The 24,027-nt window shown below is 33.4% G+C and overlaps 1 protein-coding gene across 1 annotated transcript; it reads right to left on the bottom strand.

Annotated features, from left to right (window-relative positions):
- Positions 1–380: 380 nt before the first annotated feature.
- Positions 381–21,208, bottom strand: LOC132748230 (fibropellin-1-like; the record flags this gene model as incomplete). The annotated part of the gene is made up of 15 exons (XM_060737794.1): positions 21,161–21,208; positions 9,306–9,393; positions 8,604–8,708; positions 7,921–8,063; positions 7,702–7,767; positions 7,339–7,465; positions 6,922–7,095; positions 4,276–4,389; positions 3,901–4,014; positions 2,981–3,094; positions 2,598–2,711; positions 1,736–1,851; positions 1,322–1,433; positions 888–977; positions 381–511 (listed from the first exon to the last, which is right to left on the bottom strand). Coding segments are annotated over exons 1-15 (1,656 nt in total), but the record flags the coding sequence as incomplete, so codon positions are not given.
- Between the last annotated feature and the right edge of the window lie 2,819 nt (positions 21,209–24,027).

The raw sequence follows: 24,027 nt of genomic DNA, 5'->3' as shown, positions 1-24,027 counted from the left end.
TAAAAAGGGTTTGCCCTATACTTTGTGACTGAACCTGAGGCAAACGAATAGCCAGCCGACGGGACAAACCTAGAAATACTAACTTTTGAAAGTTTGTCGCCATTTTACATCTGCTGACATCGTCCCATAATAGATCAACGTAAATTGAAGAAAAAGTTTTAATATCTACATATCCGGCTTAACAAGGCGTAAGACAATATCTAAATAATATACGAATTACTGAAAATGGTTTTTCTCGTGTAATAAACCCACACACCTTAACGTTAACGTACAATTTGCTCCCGGCTTGACGATCCTGTTCCGTTTTGACGACCCGGAACGCCGGACATGCAGTCACTGTGCAACGCTCAACTACCAAGCAATGCATCTCCAGTGCATACCCTTCCTCCATTTACTTGGAGCAGGGTTTTTGTCACAGTTTCTTTGTTCTGACCGAATTTTCCAGTTCCACGCATGTAACACTGGCACGGGGCAGCAACTGACCATGCACCCCAGTTTCCATCAACTGGTACTGTTTTTGCGAGAAAAATATCAAATGTTAACACCAAATTACCTTCGCTCCTACAAAAATCCAGACCGAACAATGTTCTTAATAAGTGAAAAGAAAGTGTATATATTTTAAAAAAAACGTTTTTTATCACTAGTTTGTTTTTCTTGTCGAGGTATGCGTTTTAAAAAGTTCAAATGGAAACGTGGTGTAAAAGAATGCCTTATTATCAATACATGGACATGCTTAAATGTATATGTCAAACTGTTTAAATTTCTAATTCGTTAATGTACCTGGACATGAAACCGGCCCCCTGAACCGAAACATTTTCATCAAAAGAGTCCCCGACACAAGGTTGGCCACCATAATCTGGTGGAGGGTCACATCGCAGGCTCGATACCGGCGCTGTCTTCCTGTGCCACAACGTAACTGAACAACCCTGCCATGCCTCCCACTTGTCCCCACTGTCCGTCCATAGGAGAGCCGATCACTGTAATATATAATGTTACTAATAAGATAACGATCGTCATGTAAATGTATTCCAATTTGTTTTTATCTTATGTTTGTGACAAATAAAGTTTAGAAACTGTAACATAACTTATTATGAAAGATAAACAGTATAGAACTATCAGTATACAACTTTATGCAAAATCAAGCAAAAAAAGTCGCCGAAAAACGTCCAAACTTCTCTTAAGAGTGTGTATGGAAGCTCGAGCTACGGCTGACAACACAAATAACAAAGCATTTAAATTTTAATTCCTGATATAAATTGTTTTCTACACGCATGTGTAAAATAAAAAGAAATATTAGATTATTTAGCCAGATTAAACTTACAGTAGTCACAGTTTCTGGCGGTATATTGGGGGAAACACGTGCATCTATATGCATTTTGTAGATTAGAAACACGTTCCATTGATGCACGGGCTACTGAGACATTCGTCAATATCTGCAAACAAATAATGAAAATATCGATTGCAAGTCAATAAATATTATTATGATGAAACAATTTTCCAAAAACAGACAACATACAGCTTCTATAATCTACAAAAAAGCTTCAAACAGGATAGAAGGTTGGATTAAAATATGAAAATACTAGGTTTCCACACATACATTTACTAATTATATTGTATATTTATGTAATTAGCGATATATTATTACGTATATTTTATAGAAGATATATAACACTAAGTACACATTATGCTCCCAAAACAAAGTTAGCTCGCATTGTAAGTACATTCAACTCCTTACCCCCTGATCACAGTCATACCCTTGCCAGCCTGGAGTACAATCGCACGTGTACTCATTTAGTAAATTGTTGCACGCGGCACCATTATGACATGGGTTGCTCGCACATTCGTCAATATCTACAGCAAGAAGAACCAGAACAAAATTTCATTTACTTGAAGCGTACAATATTGTATATACTAATGTGGTCTGGGTCGATTATGTTCAACAAAAAAATAATTGCAACTGTTAATTAAATTAATTATTCAATATATTATTTAGTTCCTTTTATTACCAAATAAAAGCAAAATTAAAATAACATTAACAGTTGATATAACCAACCATTGTATCAAAATTTGGGGGACAATTCTGTTGAAAATGTGTCAGAGTTAAATCGTATACATACATATACATGCACAGTGCGTTTACTGGAGTGCAGGACTATTAAATAACCGCACTCCGGAGCATGCCCATTGATTGAGGTTTACATATTGTAACGGAAAAAAAGGGAAAGCGATACGAAAATCATATTCAGATGCCCTTGATGTTTCAAATGTGACAACAGGGGAGCGTATGTTTATGTTTTACTATGATATAAAAGAGAAAGAACATCAAAACACGGGGTCTATGCCCCCCTCGTACAAATCAGATATTCTCGTGTTTCGTTGCTCTTTCTTTAACTTATAGCTATTAAATCACTTCATTTTAAACTTGGCAATGCTTTGTATCAACTAAGAAACAATGAAACACCGATATGCCAAGCATCAAATACAAATACTACTATAAGTAAGTGTTAAATGTACATGTATAAACTGAATCACACCAAGGATACCATGGAATACGAAGACAAACTGACTCAACAGGAATTAATAGCTTAATAATTTACCCGTGTCACAGTTAACACCTTGCCATCCAGGCACACATTCGCACTCGTAGTTGTTCTGGTTATTTAGACATGTAGCTCCATTCTGGCATGGATTGCTCGCGCATTCGTCTATGTCTAAAATTAGAAACTGACAATTTACATATTGATGCATAAAACACTATCCCTGGTTATTTAAGATACTACAAAATATGAAAAGTCTCTATAATATTTCAGATACAATGTGTTCGTATCACTTACTGACATCATTGGCTGGTCTGTGGAAACGACTTTGCAATTTCATATCATTATCTAGGGCTATTCATTATAACTGTTTTCTTCAATTAATATGTCAAATACAAAGTTCCTGGATCAAAATAGTGTAAAAATTAAGTCAAACAATTTACCAATGTCACAATTTGTCCCTTGCCAACCTCCGGTACATGTGCACGTGTAACTGTTCTGTAAGTTGTTACACGTGGCTCCATTCTGACACGGCTCGCTCAAACATTCATTGATATCTGAAATACATATAAAAAATGTAAAATTATGCCCCGAAAGATACCCAGTGCGAATGTTTCTCTCAAAATACTATCTACGTCAAATTGTAGGGCATATTCAACCACACACTTTGCTATTTAATAAAATAATAGATCCCTTATTTTAGAATCAAATATCGACTTATGTTTCGGTAAGAAAACGTGTTTCAAAACGTCGTATGACGTCAGGTATGACATCAAATAGATAATTATCTTAAGCGCCAGATAGGTTACCTCCCTGCTTCATTTTACTTAAAAATGTTTCGTTATATATCTTTATAATAAACATATAACATGTAGATTATTCTTCATATTGAGTTAATATCGTATCATATGCATGTAGTTCGCCTAGCTGGGCTAAAACAGGCCTGATCGAGTCGTATAAAAGGCTTATAGCACCATTTGAATCGTATAACGAACTTGTAGCACTGCTCGAGTCGTACAACAGGCGTATGACACGAATCGAGTAGTATAATAGAGGCAAATCGACTGAAGAAGCTTTATGATTAAAATCAAACATGTACTTTATATTACGTGTATGAGTGTATAGGTATCATTGTAAATATCTTTAAGAAAACTCAAAAAGTAAATATTACATTCTCCTTTGCTTATAAATGATGCATTTCAAATATTTTGTCAAAATTGGAATAAAAGTAGATTTCAAATAACAAAAAGAATTTACAAATAAGCATATATGATTATAAAAAAAATAATTTATATTTTTCAACATGATAAATACTGTTTTGAGTCATTTTATTTGATTAATCAAATGGAAATTCATATTAAACCTTGATCACAATTGTACCCTTGCCAACCACCAGCGCACGTGCACGAGTATTGATTCCGTCCATTGTGACAAGTGGCACCATTCTTGCACGGGTTACTCGCACATTCATTTACATCTGAAAAGAAACTCTTAAAATTATAAAAAAAGTTTTTGTGTTTATCAGTTTTGAATATATATATTAGTGTTATCAACGTTTATTTCGTATCAGGAAACAGGTACATGTATATGTTTATTATTGGTGAAAAGAAAACAAAAAGAAATGCGCATTCCTGCAAATTATTTATAAAGAATTCCTTCAAAAATGATTGCGATGTCAAATACTATTATTTTAAGTGTTTTGAAGTTATTTAAAATCAACCAAGAGCAAACAAATCACCTGTGTTGCAATCAGCACCCGTCCATCCTGCAGTACACGCGCACGTGAAACGGTTCTGGCCATTTGTACACGGTGCACCATTCTTGCACGGGCTGCTCGCACATTCATCAATATCTAAATCAAGTTATATTTTGTAAGTCGCATTTATCAAATGATAAATATTCCATTCATAAACTAGTCGTTGTAACTTAGATCAATCATTTACCAATTAATTTTCAGGAACTTACCACTTCTGGTGTCATATTAGGACATTTGGTGGTAATCAGAGTAGAGCTCGATACCTGGATTGCGAGGCTGTATACGTAACCACTCGACACGTTTTGAAAGTATTATACATCAAGATCATTCAAAAGAAAGTTCTTACTCAAAATTATTCAAGATTTAGCATGGGAATTTAGTGTCTCTACACGGAAAATAATGTAGTCGACTGTTTTTGGAGACTAACAATTATTTTACGTTTTCTTATACTGTACGTACGTACTCATTTATTCTATCAAAATCATAAAATATATCCTCTTGCTATATATACGATAAGTAACGGACTTCTCAACACCTCTGATACCGTCCTTAGAGAATAGCGGCTTTTTTAAATCATACATTCCCCAGGTAAAATACAAGAGCTGTCGGTACACTAAGGGGCCAATTGCTTTTTTTTCAAATCCATGCTACGGTTATAGGCCTTGGAGAGAGTCCTAATATGCTTTCAAAGAAGTGTATTAAATTTCAACAAGTTATAAGCCAGATGCCAATGGAATATGAAAATATTTCAGGTGGTAAATTTTTAGTCGAAAGATGGGTATAATTCTGTCAAAATGCTTGATAGAGTTACCTCCTCCTGTCTACAGGTTTGGGACATGATGGTGAGCAAAAGCGTGCAAAGTTTTCGAAGTCATATGTCAATGGACTTTGAAAATATTTAGGGTTGTACGCAAATTTTAAATTATAAGCCGAAAAAGAGGCATAATTATGTCAAAAACCTTGATAGAGTTACCTCCCTCTGTCTACAGGTTTCGGACATGATGCTGAACAAGATTGCAAAGTTTTAAAGTCATATGTCAATGTATTTTGTAAATATTTGAGGTAGTATATAACTTTAACAATGCTGACGCCGACACGGACGCTCTCGGTGACTAGGATAGCTCTACTTATTCTTATCGAAAAGTCGAGCTAAAAACGGATCATAAATCCTAAAGTTTTCAGTTATTGTACATAAATATTTTTAATTCAAAACCAAAAGCTATCATCTAAAGTGTTTATTAATTTGAATTTAAAGCTGTGTGTATATAATTTAATAAATGCGTTTTAGTTATTTTCAGTATTGCTTACGGCAAGTCTTAAATCGTTTACAAAAATGTTAGAAATAATAATGATTCGTTGAAAAGCCTTGAGACCCACCTCTTTCACAGTGTGTTCCTGTCCAACCACCGGCGCATTCGCACGTATACCTGTTCTGTTGATTGGCACACGTGGCTCCATTTTGGCACGGATTACTGGCGCATTCGTTTATATCTACGAAAGCAATGAATAGCGTCATTCAGTTGATTTTTAATAAGTAAATAGCGAATCTAATATTTATGAAGTAAGATGTTTGTTGTTCTTATGTGTATTAAATTTTCGGTATTTAAAATAGTTTTAGTCGCCTTTTGTTATTCAAATAATAACCTATACAGTAGTCCTTGAAAAAACTTATCTTAGAAAAGAATTCGTGGAGGGAGGACAATTAAGATCTGTGATTATCGAATATCACTTTTTGTCTTAAAATGTTCCTTTTTTTCTTTTTTTTTTTCATTGTCTGAACTTTAGACAAAGTTTGAATAATTTTAACTTTAATCATTACCTTGATCACAGTTAGTTCCCTGCCAGCCAGCAGCGCACGTGCATGTGTACCTATTCCTTCCGTTTGCGCACGAGGCGCCATTTTTACATGGGTTGCTCGCACACTCGTTAACATCTGAAATATAAATCGATACATGCTTCTTAATTGATTAGTTATGCAAGAAGTATAGACAAAATACGATAACATTTTCGATGACCTGGTTACTTATTATGTTCATATAAGATTACATTTTTAACCATTTCTAGAATTAAATACTAATAATTTATATTCTAGGAAATTTTTTTTATTTTTTATAACTACCACAAACTCTTCACGGAACCTATGTTATACATACCTTGGTCACAATTGGTCCCTTGCCATCCGCCAGTGCATGTGCACGTATAACGGTTCTGAAGATTATTGCACGTGGCACCATTCTTACATGGGCTACTTGAACATTCATTGATGTCTGAAACAGATATAGATAAATTAAAATGCCGTTATCACAGCTTTTTTATGAAATGTATCGCTCTACAATAGTTTTGAGTGGTTTACTGAAAAGTGATGACAAAACAGAAATACGAAACAGGGTATTGAAACAATATAGTAAAATAAAACATACCTGTTGGAAGGCCATCGATAAATTGAAAATATGGCAGGCTCGGATTGAATCAGCTCGTTCATTGACGGTAATGGTAAGTACAAATTACCGTCCACCCCCTAGCTCCTGCTTAATCAGAATTCAACATTTAAACACGAAAATGGTGACACTTTTAGTTTAGAAACATCCGCAGATGTCTTGGACTTCAGATATCTGAAATAAAACGTACCTCCACATGTTGGTTGACTTCCGCTCCACGCGCCATTGCTACATGTCCTTGACGCACTTCCGCTGGTGAACGTGTAACCTGCGTTACAACTGTACGTTACTCTACTTCCGTCAGTTGTTCCAGTATAACTTCGTGAACCATACGAAATGGACCCAGGTGTTGGACATGGTGGCACTATTGTTTTGAACAAAAACACAATTCATAAAACATTTTAAGTAGATAAATCTTTAAATAAATATTTATTTATTTATTAATTTATTTATTTTGTTTTATATTATTTCATGTACCAGTTGCATATTCAATAACAAAGGATGGCAAAACAACACCAGCCATGCGTCGCGACCATTTATCACATTGTTATTGATATGTCTTGTAAATATATATTTAAATATATAAAGTAACGAAATGACGTCATACCAGGGTTTGTAAATACGAAATACCCGTCGCTACCAAAGCCGAAGCTGAATCGTACACCATGCATACTTGGAAAATAGCTGCACCAATTCATGATTCTGCTTGAGCCAACTGAATTGCCCTTCCCGACCTGCAAGAAAATTTTAATTCATATTAGTTTCCAAATTTGAAATTAACAAAGGTGTAAAATACCCAATGTTAAAATTAGTCCTTATTTTGCTTACGTATAGCTGTAACCTCAATTTATAGCATTTTCAAACTAGCCAAGGATTTATAAATTCAAACAGATTATATAGCGTTTGTTCTAGACATACGCATGCGCAGTACAGCAAACAAAGTCACGTGACCATAAAAACAATAAAAAACCTGTATACATCCGCTACCCCAGGAGATCCAAAACCAGCGGTAAGTGCTTGAACTTAGGACTGAACCCTGGAAAACAGAAAGAAATGTCCAAAATATTTTATCCTAACCAATATATACCAGTAGCATTCCAATTATGTTAATATAATTCGATTGATTTGAATTTCAAATTTACATTCGCAAAAAGTCTTCGGTAGTAAAATGAAATAATAAAAAAATTACCGAATATCGCACTCTGTTAGTTCCTTGCTGACTATTTCTGATCACAGATTGGCTGTTACCCCACCCACCAATAACAATTTCAATAACATTGGTTCTGTAATTGTTACGGTCGTTCTGTAGCAACACGTGCGCGTCATTTCTACCTGCAAAAATAAATCCGTAGTGTTTTAATAACAGTTCTTTGCTTTGAATATACTTTAAGCTTTGTTCAGTTCAAAATAATGTAAAAGTATACAATATACTATATTGGTGAATGTTAATACTGAGTCGAAAGCTTTATAATAAAATAAATGCAAACACTAATATGGTTCGTGTTTACTAATGAGTATTTACTTAACGGCTCACCTATACTAAATATGTAACAGTTTACGGTTGTGCATTTTAAAATAAACTGTATTTCACGCACTTTGTTTTGGAAAGGAAAAAAATAAAGTAATTATTTTTATGCGTGCACAATAGTAAACTGACAGACATATACATACAATTATGAATTTGCGCAGATATTAGTCATTGCGGTTTACAAACTATCCAAAAGAAGAAAAAAAAGCCGTCACCGTGTTAGAATTTTCTTAATTGAATTATACGGACAATTTGTCATTTATTATAATACAATTTTATTTCCAAGGTCATGTTTCAGAATATGTAAAGGGTACACTCAAAAACGGCTTAATATGCTGGCTCACCTTTGACCTGGAATGTAAGGGATGTAACTGAGCTGATCCGGATTCCGTCGGCATACGGATCATGGCGACTGTAGTCGTAAGCATTTGGGCAGTAGTACGTCACACCTACGAAAGAAAAATGTAATTGTACGACACAGCACGATTTTGTTATAAAAATGCTGGTAATATTTTTTTTCTATTTTTCCATACTTCTTTCTTTCTTTCTTTATTTATTTATTAACATTTATTTATTTATTTATTCTATTTATTTATTTTTGGTTGGGTTTTAAGTCGCACCCGACACTATAGGTCCTACCACTTCTCTACCGCTTTACTGGTGCAAAACAAAAACACAACTCTGGTGACCTCATTGTATTTTGTTGTCACGACCGGGCACCTGAATGGAAACACGCCGATGTTCCGCAATAGAACGTACTATAGAAAACGTAACTTTATTTTCTTTTACAATTTGTTGACATTGTCGAAATTATATGAGAACAGAACAGATAAAAAAAAAGAATTAAGAAAATGTTTTTCAGAAATTTAAGAAATAATTCATGAATCTAAGTATGAAAATTGTGTACATGTCTTAAAGAAATCATTTATGAAAGTAAGTCTCTTTATAAGTATGTTTCAGCTAAGATGTCACTTTTATGAGTAACTATGTTGCATTTTAAAAGGAATAATCACTTATGAAATATAAGTATTTATCAATATATGTACCTGCACACGGTGTCAGGCATAATCCGAGAATCAGCAGGGTCAGCCGGAAACTCACACAAATCATTGCGCCGGAGTCAAACTGACACGCCTGCAATAAGAATCAACTTTCTTAATTAAGCTGTCCAAAATATTTCTCCGGTAAACACTGCTTTTTTCAAAACATATGAGCCGCGTCATGATAAAACCAATATAATGGGTTTGCGACCAGAATTGATCCAGACCAGCCTGCGCAGTCTGATCAGGATTCATGCTGTTCGCTATCAGTTTCTTTACTTATTATACGGGTCTGTAAGCGAACAGCATGGATCCTGATCAGACTGCGCGGATGCGCAGGCTGGTCTGGATCCATGCTGGTCGCAAACCCATGATGTTGGTTTTGTCGTGACGCGGCTCATATACCTTCAACACGTGAGTAAGATTAGATAATTTAATACAATGAATTTCTAATTTTGATTTTCTACCTTGTCGTCATAGAAAAGAAAATCATACATTTAAACAATTTCTACAATGAACATAACAAAACTTAACACTGATTTGATAGAAAAAAAGAGATCAGAAACGATTTTTGTTTATATTTTTAGCCAACGCATTTGAATTTTATTCAAAATTGCCAGTCATTCTCTTAAAATCCTGCATTCAATGCTTGATTATAAATATAAATATCATAATCCTTTTAATTTATATTAAACTGTATCATTTTAAGTCTAATCACGATTTTGATTTTCAACATTTCTTTTTTGTCAATTATATATAATAATAAATATATTACCAGCAGATATGCAACTTCGTGCCCTCCTTGGTCGGTAGCTGGAATAGAATTGAAACGGATTTGTTTTTTAACTAAACCAGTTTTAAGGACAATGTGTCAGTTATGTAAATGGATTAGCATAGTTACTTTCCAATAGTCTAGAAGCTATTTAAGGTACAACAACTTTTAAATCACACAAATAAAGGTACAACTAAAGATCAATTTCACAAAATTAAATATTAAGTCTTTATTTCATATAACCTCCATTATACAAATGTTTTATTAGATTTGACAGTTTAACTGTAAATGTCCTGGCTGTTTAAAGTCTTTTTTAAAGATAATTTGAATTATATTTTCATTTTGCTAAGTTAAACTTTTTTGTTCACCTTTTTAAAAAAAATTATAAAAACAAACGGTATTTTATATTTGCAGGTGAACTGTAATAATCTTGGACAGGCCGGTTGAAAAACAGTACAGCTTTCTAATTGATATTAACATCAATGATGAGGTCATATTAATCAACATGCATTCATGGTCCGGTAAAGTAGTTTAAATACTTGTAGTTATTTGATCGTTTGTTCCACTATGAAATTGTAACTGGATGTAGCTATATGAGACAAAACCGCATCTAGACATTGCAAATATTGGTATGAAGAAAGTACAATGGTTAGGCAAATGCAAAGGCAATATCTGTAAAACAATAAAGATGTGTCGATAGGAAGAGTCTAAAAATGCCGACAAGATATTTGAAACATTTATTTTGGACATAAAAAATGTCATTGTTTTAGCGGCAACTGTTTACCCGTGCGACCAGTGACGACCAAGATAAGCCTGAACATTCGTGACGACTGGTCATGGACCCCACACCTCGCTTATTAGTAATAACTCATTTTGAAATTTTCTCCAATAATGATGAATCGCCAATGATAAATGTTTCTGTTGTCCAGATATAAAAATGAACAAATCTAATATTAAAGATATTTAGCATTGAAAGGGTTATAACAGAGGTTGGAACTGAACTTGGCTCTGTTCCGACGTTTAAGTTATATGGCGTACATTCATTATTATTATTATTTTTTTTTTTTTTTTTTTTTTTTTTTTGAAAATACATAGTAATGTTTATGTTGCATTGTATGAACTAACCACACTCCATTGTAGACAAGTTAAGTTCCAATGAAAAAAACGATATTAGACTGAAACTTGTGTAGACTTTTACTGAAATAGGTAAACATTTTCAGTAAACTTATGATATAAGCAATAAAAACAATGAATTGCCAATTTGGCAATGTTTTTAATCTTTTGTAATCGTTCATTTTACGATATTAATCACAGACTGATTAAATCTGTAAAAATTAAAAGATCGATGTATAAACTTAGATAATCTTGCTGGCTTTTATGTAGATTAAACACATCTAGTTTAAAATTATGTCACTTATATAATCAGGTATCAGTTACATATCTGAAAATAAATAAGAAAATTGTACAATTTCGCATCGTATTAATTTATTAGTTATTTGTTATAACTAGCAAATGTTAAAAGAATGAAATATTTAGGGCAATGTTATTATGTTCAATAAATAAAAATAAAACAACATTGAAAAAAGTTATATTATTATAAACCTTCAACACTTAAAACATCTATATGTTATTGTTTAAAATTTCGTTACTTTGTATTGTATTGTATTGTATTGTATTGTATTGTATTCAATGTATTCAATGTATTGTAGAATATTGTCTTATCTGTCTCAGTGCTCAGTGTTTAACATCAGTTTAAATTCATGAATTCATGATGCATTGTATTGCATTGCGTTGCGCTGCATTGTATCGTATTGTATTGTATTGTTTTGTATTGTCGGTCTCAGCAGTGTTTATCAGCTACTACTTAACACCAGTTGAAATTCATGAATTCATGATTGTACTGTATTTTATTGTACTGTATTATAAGGTAGTATATTGTATTGTATTTATAGATGTGGTATAAAATAAATAGCACATCAAAGGGGCATAATAAACGGTATACTTTTTCTATTAAAAATATATATCAAGTTCATATTACAAACAAAGACCACTGTTTTTACACAAAAATGATACCGAAATATGTAAGTATTTGAAATTCAGGTCTATCATTTATCAAACAATACGGGCAATAAATATTATACCTTAAGTTTTGAAGAGAATTCGATCAAAATAACATCTGGCTTTTCCTTGAAAAACTAGTTTCTAAAAATGTTACACAAAGATTTCAAAGTGATATTTGTCCGGTTAATCTCCAACATTGGCACAAATATCAGTTAAGATTTTTATATAACGGTAATCTGTCATAAGGTCACATAATCTCTTGATCCACACTTATACCATTACCCAATTAGTCAAATTGACGTTACTATAAAATTTTTTATAAAAACAGAACAGTTTTTTATATCAATTATACGAGATGATTCAGCAGGCAATACACAAACGTTGAGTGATGTGCCTATTAATGATAATAAAGAATAGTTTGACATTAAGAAAGTATACATGTATACATTTATAATTACATGTATGGTAATGAATTGACAAGATATAATATGAATAAAACGTATTGAAAATTTACGACATTCTAAGCCGGAAGTGTTTTAGAATTATTTTTACAATAAAAGTAAAACCCAATATAATATTGTATTACACAATCTCTAAAATAGTTTTCACAACTTGGCAGTGATAATTGAGCCGTGTCATGACAAAACCAACATAATGGGTTTGCGACCAGCATGGATCCAGACCAGCCTGCGCATCCGCGCAGTCTGATCAGGATCCATGCTTATCGCTTACAAACCCTATTACAAGTAGAGAAACTGATAGCGGTCTGGATCCATGCTGGTCGCAAACACATTATGTTGGTTTTGTCGTGACACGGCTCATATATTTCAAGCGAGGGAAGAGGATGCAGAACGCTTTTCTCCCGATGATAATTGGTGTTACTTCAAAATTCTATCGTCAGCTGAGGTCTTTCGTCAATCAGTTAGTACCTTTTAAGTGCAAACTGCAGGTCTTATTTTTAAAGTCATGGTCTTTCAAAGTATTTACATATACACATAAGTCTAGGTGTGCTTGATCTTTGGCAATCCAGTTTCGCGGATAATTTAACATCATAAAAATAATATCTATACTGATTAAATTGTAAATATAGGGACGCTTGGCAACTGGAAACTCGCCATATGAGCAAAAAAAAAAAGTAAATTGTCACCGAGTTTTAAGAGCGCTCAAGCATTTAGTTAATAATTCTATACTTAAGTATATGCTGTAAGTAAGTCGTTATTGTTTATTGCAGGATATAAGGAACAACATTTGATTATAATACCAAAAAATGTATTAAAAACCCCAACTGATTTTAAGTAAGAATTAAATTATGATTGTTATACGAGGTATATGGGTTATAACGGGTTTTGTTTCATCAGCTGTTTAACTTAAACAATGAAATAAATAATAAATTATGTTTTTGAAATGTCGATTTTTTTCAGATCCTTAATAATGATAGTCATTGGTTTTCAAATTCGATTTGGGTTTTAATCGTCTTATGTATTCCTACGCAGTGATCTCCCCTCATCAGTATAGTCTGCCAAGGGAGGTAATCAAAATACGTCGCTAAAATGTTCTATCTGGTGCATTAGTATGGCGGCTGCCAAAAATCTAGCGTTTAAAACTTGACAAATCATACTTTTGTTCTACTAAACATAAGTAAAAATCTAATTGTTGATCCATGAGTTACATTAAGCGTTTTGATTATCTCGATTTGACAAAATGGAAGCTGGTTACATGCAACTTAGATAAATTGCAAACTGTAGTTAGAAATGTATAACAAACTTTATTTAGAAATGCATAACTTCAAATTTGAGACATGTGGAAATGTAAACGATAGAACGTACACAACACGTTTTATGCCGTGCATCTTGACGTTGAGAATGTAACTGCACCACACTTTCCTTTTACATTCTAACGCGATTAACATAATTATGCAACGATTTGCCACCTTCATATATGGCAATTTCACGCAAATAGACAAAGATTAAAAGGCGGAGCCAATTTTCACCAGAGCAGAAAACATAGAGGCATAGAGTCATAAGATGTGATTCATACGGTGGCACTGAGGTGACATTTATGTGTTTTTATTTATCTCGTTCGCACAAGATGCTATGTCGTGACAGCGAGATACTATACGTGTCGTGGCCACGACATAGTATTTCGTGCGCATGACTTAATTATCTGGATTACAATGTTCCTAGAGGACAAAGACAACATTGTTTTATAAAGAATCTTAATTTATCCAATTTTAATTAACAATATTCCTTGAGGACAAAGACAACATTGTTTTATAAAGAAGTTTACATATCTTATTTTCCTTAGCATTAATGATTTTAATCTTAGAAACACACTTGCTTTCACTTGTAAGACTTATGGAAATATGCCTTCTCACCATAAACCACACAATTAGGTGTAGAAGCTTTTAAATTCAAAATAAATTTACAAAAATGCAACTAAAATTTCTCTAGAATTTGAACTTGTTCGAATCTCCAAACTTCACTTTCATAAAGAAGGATGGGTTAAACCATAGAGTTAAATAAATGTAGTTGCAAAGAAATTGGTAAACATAATTTACAGGGCTTTTGGATCACAGAAAACATTGCTCGTCTAGCATTATCAACAAGAAAAAAGTACTCCAAGGAAAGTAAAGTTATCTACTAGATCAAGCTTTTTAGCATTGTACTTAAAATCAAAATCATCCTTAGGTTTTGACTTACTAAAAACCACTATTTTAGTCTTAGCTTCATTTACAACAAGATTCCATATATTACTGTAATCACTCATAGCTACTTACAAATAGTAGAAGCAAACCAAATATTTCCGTTTTACAAATGACTAAATCTTATAATGAATCTACATGTATATTGAGTAAAGTCTTTATCTTTTTTTCTTCTTCATTATCTACTTTAAGAGACCTCAACAGGTCTGCAAACCTATATATTCCTGCAGAGGTTTTAGTAGACATATTTTGTAGCGATAAAATTCCAGATAACTTCAAACTCCTCACAGTGATTACCTCCCTTGGCAGATTTTACTGATCAAGGCGGTCACTGCGTAGGAAGTATGATAATAGGGAGACCTACAATACAGAATATAGATAAAGCTCTGTCATAAACTCTTATCGTATTTGGTAAAAACTTACTTTATCCAATAATGCTTACAATTTACATACTAGGTAATGAAACATTACAATAAGTTTAAGATCTCTTCTGGATATTTGTTAATTTATAAATTAATAATAAAATAATTGCACATTTTAAATGTGACCTCAATGTGAAACTCATCTATCGCTGATTTGCTAATCTGTAAGACCCCTACCAACTTGACCAGCAGGCGACGTAATGTCAATTTAGGTGTAAAAGCCTAGGTCTCTGTTGTTGAACTAGATCTAGATAGTCTTGTAGCACTGTATTAAATCTTATCACCAGGATATCTTCAGCTATTTTCTGAAGAAAAACAAAAACGAATTAAAAAAAGAAAGGAAAAAAAGAAAGAAAAAGAAAGTATCTACGTATGCATTGTATATGTTTTGCGTTAGATTACGGTATGAAGGGTAGATGTAGCTGAAAATAAGGTATCTCTTTTGATAGGGAATTTTCTCGAGAAGATCGTTTATTGACGTCACACGTATGAAGGTCTGCGTGACTGCATGATCTAAACTTTTCTGCCTACTTCATACTTTTGTAACGATCAAATTCAGTAGGTATGATAAGACTTGCAAATACCACACTGGCCATAGTTTACGCAGAAGCAGTGGGTCCATCGGTGGAGTATTCGTCGCAGAAGCGGTGGATAAAATATGGCTGTTTGCTGTTGTCGGTAAGAATATGACTGAATTTTGTTTTATGTTTTAATGTTTTACTTGAAACACTTAGTGAGACTGGAGCCCACATGTGTACTCTTTCCACTTATTACACGCACACTGTGTAATTCATTGCCGTTTATGCAAACACTTCTGTACAGTTTGACGAGGGTACGCCACTTTTGCCTTATTTTGGTTAAAGCACGTACAAATGTGCGCAACACGACCCCATAAGACAACGGCATCTCATCGTATGTATGATACTTTCACACTGACTAATTAAAAGCGGAATGGCAGGTCCGTGCATATATTTTTGCATTACGGCGTATGAGTTATACAAACATAAAGTTAACACATGTTCATGGCGTTTCGACAGTATCATATTAGTTATAAAGATTTTGACAGGCTATACAATATGGCCGTATAGAATCGATTGTTTGGAAAAATAATATAAAAATGCAATTTCTTATTAAATAAATAGCAGTCGTGTATATAAACTTTATAATACTGCATGTTTATAACATAATTTTTCATTGGATAATCGAGACGTTTATTTAGTTATAAAGATTTTGGTTTATTTATAACTGTATTTTCTGATTTTTACATACATGTACAACATTAAATAAACATGTTTCTAAGATGCCAAAGTAAGAAAGGTTTGTACTCAAGTGAAAAGTGTGTTACGTCAAGTTAAACCCTTAAAAGATACATAAATTATATCGGGCCCACCGCACTGCGTTGCAATCAAATCCACCGCCGTCTGCGATGAAATCATTTTTTGTCACTTATGTTTATAAACAAGCAATAATGATTTTCCAAATTTCCAAAATGTAGTTAGTTTGTCAAAGTATCATACATACGTTATGAAGCTGTTGTATAACGGGGTCGTTTTGCACACAATTGTACGTGCTTTAACCAAAATTAGGCAAAAGTGGCGTCCCCCCGTCAAACTGTACAGAAGTGTTTGCATAAACGGCAATGAATTGCACCGTGCGTTTAATAAGTTGAAAGAGCACATATGTGGGATCCAGTCTCACTAAGTGTTACCATTAAAACATAAAACAGAATTCAGTCATATACTTACCGACAACAGCAAACAGCCATATTTTATCCACCGCTTCTGCGACGAATTCTCCATCGCCGCTGCAATGGACCCACCGCTTCTGCGAAAGCTATGGCCAGTATGAATACATGTATCTTGTCTTACCAGTGTCATATTTGCGTGCTGCTCAAGTTTCATCTTTTTTTTTCTTGCATCCCATCACATTACCTTTTCGTTTTCAAGTAGAATAAGTTGAATATAGAAATTAAATGTGTATTCTCCATATTAATTGTCCTGTGATGATAATTTTGTCTTACCGGTACTTGGACAATTTCAATAAAGGGTACTGTGCCGCTATGATAATGTGAGAGTGACGTTGCATTATTGTGTGCACAAAAGTTTACAATCTTTGTCTGAATAGGTAAGAAGCGAATATAATAATACAAGATTTTGAAAGTAGTCATAGTATTTGTGCAGTGCACGAGTATTTCGTGCCAACTGAACTATAGTTTAAACAATTTGTGTACTTGTATGCAGTATAAGGTTGCCTACATTGAAAGCAAAGAAAAAAAGTGAAATGAGAAGTAAATAAAAAAGATAACACACCACTCGTAATCCTTACAAGTAAAAAAAAAACAAATTCTTTATACAGAAATAATTTTGCGAACCGAACCTATCTTGCATTGATATTCAACTAGAAATTTAACTGACAGTCTTACCTTCTGCGTTACGCGGACAGTTGGCAAATTTGTTGATATTTTAATTCATATCGTAAAAAGATGATAAATACAATATGATACAAATTTTACACGGTAATAGTGGACTTGACTGCCGCGTCACTAAATAATTATCCTATGATTTGCACTTATATGTTTGAACCCTTCGTTCTGTCATGTTACTATGATATTGTTATTATTGTTGGTGTTGTTTTTCTCCCTTTTTCACTTTGTCTGTCTTTTGTATGATCATTTGAATATGCATGTATTTAGTTCTCATACATTTCTATTTCTATTTTATGTTTCATTTTTACATCTACATCATCTACATCATACTGCTTAACAATCAATTCTGATTATGAATACTCATATTTGGTCCACTCTTAAGAAACTAACTACATTTCAAATGATTTTTTAAAATTGTATTTAACATTTTAAGAATCAATCAATTTTAAAAACACTACGATTACGAAATATAAATTATTGTGAATATATGGATCAATATATAACACTTCATTTCATTATATTTCTTACATTTCTGATAATGCTTTTTCCTGATGCTTGACGTTTTCCCCAAACTTAACACAACTGCATATCAACCTGTGTACAAAATTATTTTATCTCATGCATTTGTAACTATTTGAAACAAATGTTGTCAAATAAGAAAAAGATACATAAAACACTCAAATGTTATGGTACCTAACTATGATACTAGCATACAACACTGACAAAGACGCTCTGTCTATTGCGCTATCAAGGCACATGAAAATATGACGTTTTACATTGTGTTTCATTTATTAGACTTCAGTCTGCTTTACCTATTTTTAATTTTTATGATAACATAGTCTAAAGTTATTGTCATTGGACAGTACTTCGGCAAAAATGCCCCCAGGTTAATATTTGAAAACAGTGAAATATATCTCCAATATCTAACGCATATAAAACGTTTTTGAAACGTTCATGTTTTGCAAAATTATAATAATTCTGCTATATACATAAAATGAGAAGTAGAAAAAACTTTAAACACAAAATTTTCCAAGAAGTTATATATGATCTTTTTAAAATTTCATAGCGGACTTAAAAATATGTGTATAGGATATCGACCGAGTACGAGGTCTTTCTGTTTAGGAAAGACCTGGCCACGAATTTCATGTGACACCGAGAGCGCGTAGCGCTCGAGGTGTTTCATGAAATTCGTGACCAGGTCTTTCCTAAACAGAAAGATCGATGTACAAGGCCGATATCCAACTTACACACCGTCAAACTATTGGCTTGAGCAATGGCTGATCCGAAACATTTGATGTAATGCACAAAGATTATTTTTTAACACAGCGCATAAACAGGTAAGCTTTTATCAACGTTCTGCTTAAATATAGTATATATTTTGCATTTAACTTTGTTTTTTCCTTTAAAATAATAATAAAAAGGCTAAATGTGCAATTTGTCAATAATAAAAATAAAGTGAATAGGTCTGTAATTGAATTTATGTAACAGAATGCATCTAGGACATTTGCCACACCCCCCGAACAGTTTCCCTCTCGGACGTTTGTCCCTTTTTTGCTGTGGCGACTTGTAACTTGTCAGAGGTCATCTCGTATATATATTTTATGTACTTTATTTTTTTTAATATGGATGCTAATTTGTTTTCACAAATTTGCGCGAGAGTTTTTGTTTATTGAAGCATTCGAATTTCGACAATAGGCGATGAATTTTATTTTTTATAACAAACAATTCAAAAATTATATTTTTTAACATTTTTAAAACATGGGGGGATGGCAAATGTCCAACCCTTCCAAAGATATGAGGGGGCAAATGTCCGCCACTGCAAAAAGGGAGAAAACTCCGAGGGGGCAACTGTCTGAGGGGCAAATGTCCGGATACCCAGCAGACCACGAAAGACTTACATATGTATATTGTTGCATGACAAGTGTAAGATACATGATCCGAAATTATATTTTATATAACAGATTATAAAGTGTTCTAGAATAAAAATGATCGCTCATCATATAAATGTTTATACTAAATCACTTATACTTTATATTAACATTTCTTTTTCTAGATTCTTTTAATAATATCCTAATCGGTTTTGTCGATATTTAAATAACTAATGGGAGATGTGTCCATTGTAGACCAATCCACTTTGAGTACTTGTATCTGCATGTCACTATAAGCAAGGTTTGGATTATATCTTTAACGTTCTTTGAACATAAGCCCTGGATTCGAAGGTTTTCAGGAGAAATCAGTTTTGATTTTTCGCGGTTTAATAGAAAGGCAGGATAAAGCCTAACTAAAAGGTTGACGGGGATTTAACAATCTGATTGATCCCGAGGATGGGACTGTTACCAGGGACTTTGTTATGAACTGTGGGTAGCTGCGGTTTCCCAGAGCGTATATCAAAAATGGACGTTATTTGAATCACAAATGAAACGGGCATATTTTTGTTATATTTTTTCGATATGAATGTTTGGTACAATTTATATGTACTATGATTTTTTTATGGATGTGATTTAGAATCGTGATTAGTATGCGATGATAACTGTTTTAGTTTCATAGAAATGTAAGAAAACTTAAAGCATCCATTTTTGTTATAATGTGAACTTAATGACAGAAGAAGCGCTTAGATTACTATTACTTTAAAAAATGACGCGATTGGAAAATTGTTAAATGTGTCCTAACTTTGATATGCTATACATTTATTTTATTCAAAAATTTAATAAAGGGATGTTGGAATAATTTCTAAGTGCATGCAATAAACATTATCTTGTTTAAAAGAATGTATCCAGATTTTGTAAGACAGGAATATTTTGACAATCATTTATTTACATTTTCAATTTTTGATTGCATTTCATGTTTTCTTTGTCTACGCATAGGCAGGTCTATATTTTCACGTGTTTTTCATGACCGAGTCTGTTTGACTAGAACAGACCTGTGCACGTGCAAAAGATAGACCTCATAACGGACTTTCTTTTGTTTAAACAGGTCTATCCAAAAAATATAGACCTGTCACAAACAATAGAGGAGGTGTGTAAAAACTGATAACCCGCTTGGTTTGCGTTACTAATGTCGTATATAAACCAATTCAAGACATATCTGTGAAAATTAGCCTCCTTATCAATAACATAAGGCAAAGGCATTTACAAAGTCTGCCATTTAATAAAAGGGCGGACAACTCTTTGTCCCTTTCTCGTAAGAGAAGGGGAATCTTGTGATACGTGTATGTGGTCGCACGGTCACTTTCCTACAAACATGTCCTCGATGAATGTATGTGGTCGCATGGTCGAAAATCTCTTATTCAAGATTTTAAAATCAGAATGAGGAGTACTAAAAAATTATCGTTTACGCCATTTGCAATGGTTCCAGGGAAGGTTACATTAATCGACTCCTCTTTTGGAGCGCAATAGTTACCTCCTTTTCAAACCCTTACGCCATTTGCAATGTTATCAGGGAGGTCACTCTAATTAACCTTTTTATAGGCGCATCAGTTACCTGCCTTTGAACCCTTACGTCATTTGCAATGTTTTCAGGGGAAGTCATTCTTACTGACTCTTTATTCAGCCCTACAGTTACCTCCCTTTAAACTCTTACGCCATTTGCAATGTTATCAGGGGAGGTTACTCTAATCAACATTTTGTTAGCGCAACAATTACCTCCCTTTGAATCCTTACGCCATTTGCAATGTTTTTAGGGGATGTCACTCTAATCAACATTTCTTTAATGCAACAGTTACCTCCCTTTAGAACCTTAACGTCATTTGAAATGTTATCAGGGGAGGTTACTCAAATCAACATTTTGTTAGCGCAACAATTACCTCCCTTTGAATCCTTACGCCCTTTGTAATGTTTTCAGGGGAGGTCACTCTAATTAACATTTCTTTAGTGCAACAGTTACCTCCCTTTAGAACAGTAACGTCATTTGCAATGTTTTCAGGGGAGATCACTGTAATCAACATTTTTTAGTGCAACACTTACCTTCCTTTAGAACCTTAACGACATTTGCAATGTTCTCAGGGGAGGTCAGTCTAACGGACTCTTTTTTTAGCGCAACAGTTACCTCCCTTTGAACCCTTACGCCATTTGCAATGTTTTAAGGGGAGGTCACTCTAAGCGACTCTTTTTTGTAGCCCAAAAGTAACCTCCCTTTGAACCCTTACGCCATTTGCAAAGCTTTCAGGGGGGGGGGTCATTCTAACTGACTCTTTTTTCAGCTCAACAGTATCGTCCCTTTTAAACCCATACGCCATTTGCAATGTTTTCAGGGGAGGTCACTCTAATCAACTTTTGTTTTAAATTGATACACAGTAGATATGTCCTGTTTAAAGTTCTATACACTATAGATGGTCACAAAATTAATCATAGTGCCATTAAAAAAAACTGGCAGTTTTTTTCGGACGAAATCCGTCTGTCTGTGTGACTTCCTGTAAAATAAACCGGGAAGGACTGAATATGAAAAGAATTTCATTGATCATTTTAGAATTTATATGAAAAAGGCATAGCCTCAAAGCGAGCTCGATTTACTTTTACCATGAAATAGTATTTTAATAGTATCGTTCAAAATAAACGATACTATTTAGATACAATTTCACATTTTCCGTTTTAAAATTGTGATTCAGTATTTTATACATTGCTTCCGTTTATTCTGGTCCCCTGTCCTATTATGGTGGCTATATGAGTGCGCAGGACACCAGTCTACGCTTCCGTTTTTAATCAGAATACCTCGGTTTTTATCGTTCTCTTGTTATTCGAAAAATTGCGATGTGTCAATTCAGTACTTCGGACGAAAGTTTTCAAAACCATCACTATCTAGCAGTTACTCGCGTTACCGTAGAGCTCGCTTTGCTAGCAGGCTCTTCGAGCTCGCTTCATGCTGAAATCGGTAAATCTCATTGGTCATTCTTAATTGAAATGTAAAGGATAGTTCTAACCATCATAAAGTAAAACGTAAAGGATAGTTGTAACCATTCTAAAATAAATTTTAAGGATAGCTCTAAAATAAAATGTAAGAGATAGTTTTGCCACTATAAAATAAAATGTAAAGGATAGTTCTAAAATAAAATGTACAGGAATAAGGATAGTTCTTAACGTTTTGGTTGATTTGTCAATGATTTCAAAATTCATAAAGTCTAGCATAAAACAAGTTAAACGGACACCTAAAATAGAATTGTCCTACTTTGAAAAATCATCAATTTAAATATGCTATAATTTCATTTCAATGCTTACAAAATGGGTATTTCCTTTAGTTACAAGAAATAACTGTTATGTCATTGTTATGCAAGTATTTCTTTTTGTAACCAGTTTTACTTCGGCCGAGTATCTTTTTAAAAGATACTTCTTGATTAATATAAGACATGTTGAATGACCTTATTTAAACGGTTGTTTGTAAATATTACCCGAGCCGCCAGGCGAGGTTATATTGCAAACAACCGTTTATATACGGCCAATTGTCCTGTCAGGATTATTTATAACGAATTTATAAAGCTTTGAACTTCCTTTTTAAAGAGTATAAGTAAGATTTCCAGCTCGTGAAAATATATCGAATTTGATCATGTTTCGTGAAAATAGTCCATATTTCACTCAATCGAGAAACATTTTCTTAATATTTCTTTATAACTAAACCCATCGTCGCTGTCGTCGTCATATCATCATCAGTATCATGATAGTAATACATGTAATCATTGTCACTGGTACATGTATATCACGATCGTTTTCTTTTAACTTACATTAGAAAAAAAAAGAATTCTAGATTATTTATGGTGAGACCATTTGCATATACATGTGCGAGTACATAATCCATTTATTAAGCGTTGACATTGTATACTAAGCAAAGTTATGGACTAACTTGAATCTTAATTTATTGTCGTTATATGTGTTTAAATAAACATACTACTAGTATTCAAAATAGATACCATGACGAGTGTTTACATTCATTTAAATATTATTTTGCAATTTCAATATTTCGTCCATGAAAGTAACATTTCCAAGTTTGAATATTGAGGGTATACTTTCACCCTGAAACAACACATTGCTGTAGCCTGAAAAATGAGGGAGGGTATTGAGAAGAACCTCTGTCGGAATATTAGCTTTGACTGAGTAAAGTGTTTAAAATATCTATTTCCACTTGCAACCTTTACTGCACATCAGTCTCTGCTGTTCTATATACAGTCGTTTTTCCTCAGTTACTAGTCTTGCAGTTTCTATTTTAAGTTTTTCCCTTTCAATAGTAATCACGTCAGTTTCATAGGAAATTTCTGCCTTTGTTTACGTTGTGTTATATGGCCATTTCTTCCCGCTTTAACACACTGTTCACGGTATTCAAATGATTACTTAATTCCATATTTAATAACTAACTTAACTTGC

Source organism: Ruditapes philippinarum, unplaced genomic scaffold (assembly GCF_026571515.1).
Source record: "Ruditapes philippinarum isolate M1 unplaced genomic scaffold, ASM2657151v2 ctg353_1_1_1_1, whole genome shotgun sequence".
Lineage (NCBI taxonomy): Eukaryota > Metazoa > Mollusca > Bivalvia > Venerida > Veneridae > Ruditapes > Ruditapes philippinarum.
The sequence above is the reverse complement of the archived record's forward strand: the minus strand, read 5'-3'. Positions and strand labels throughout refer to the sequence as shown.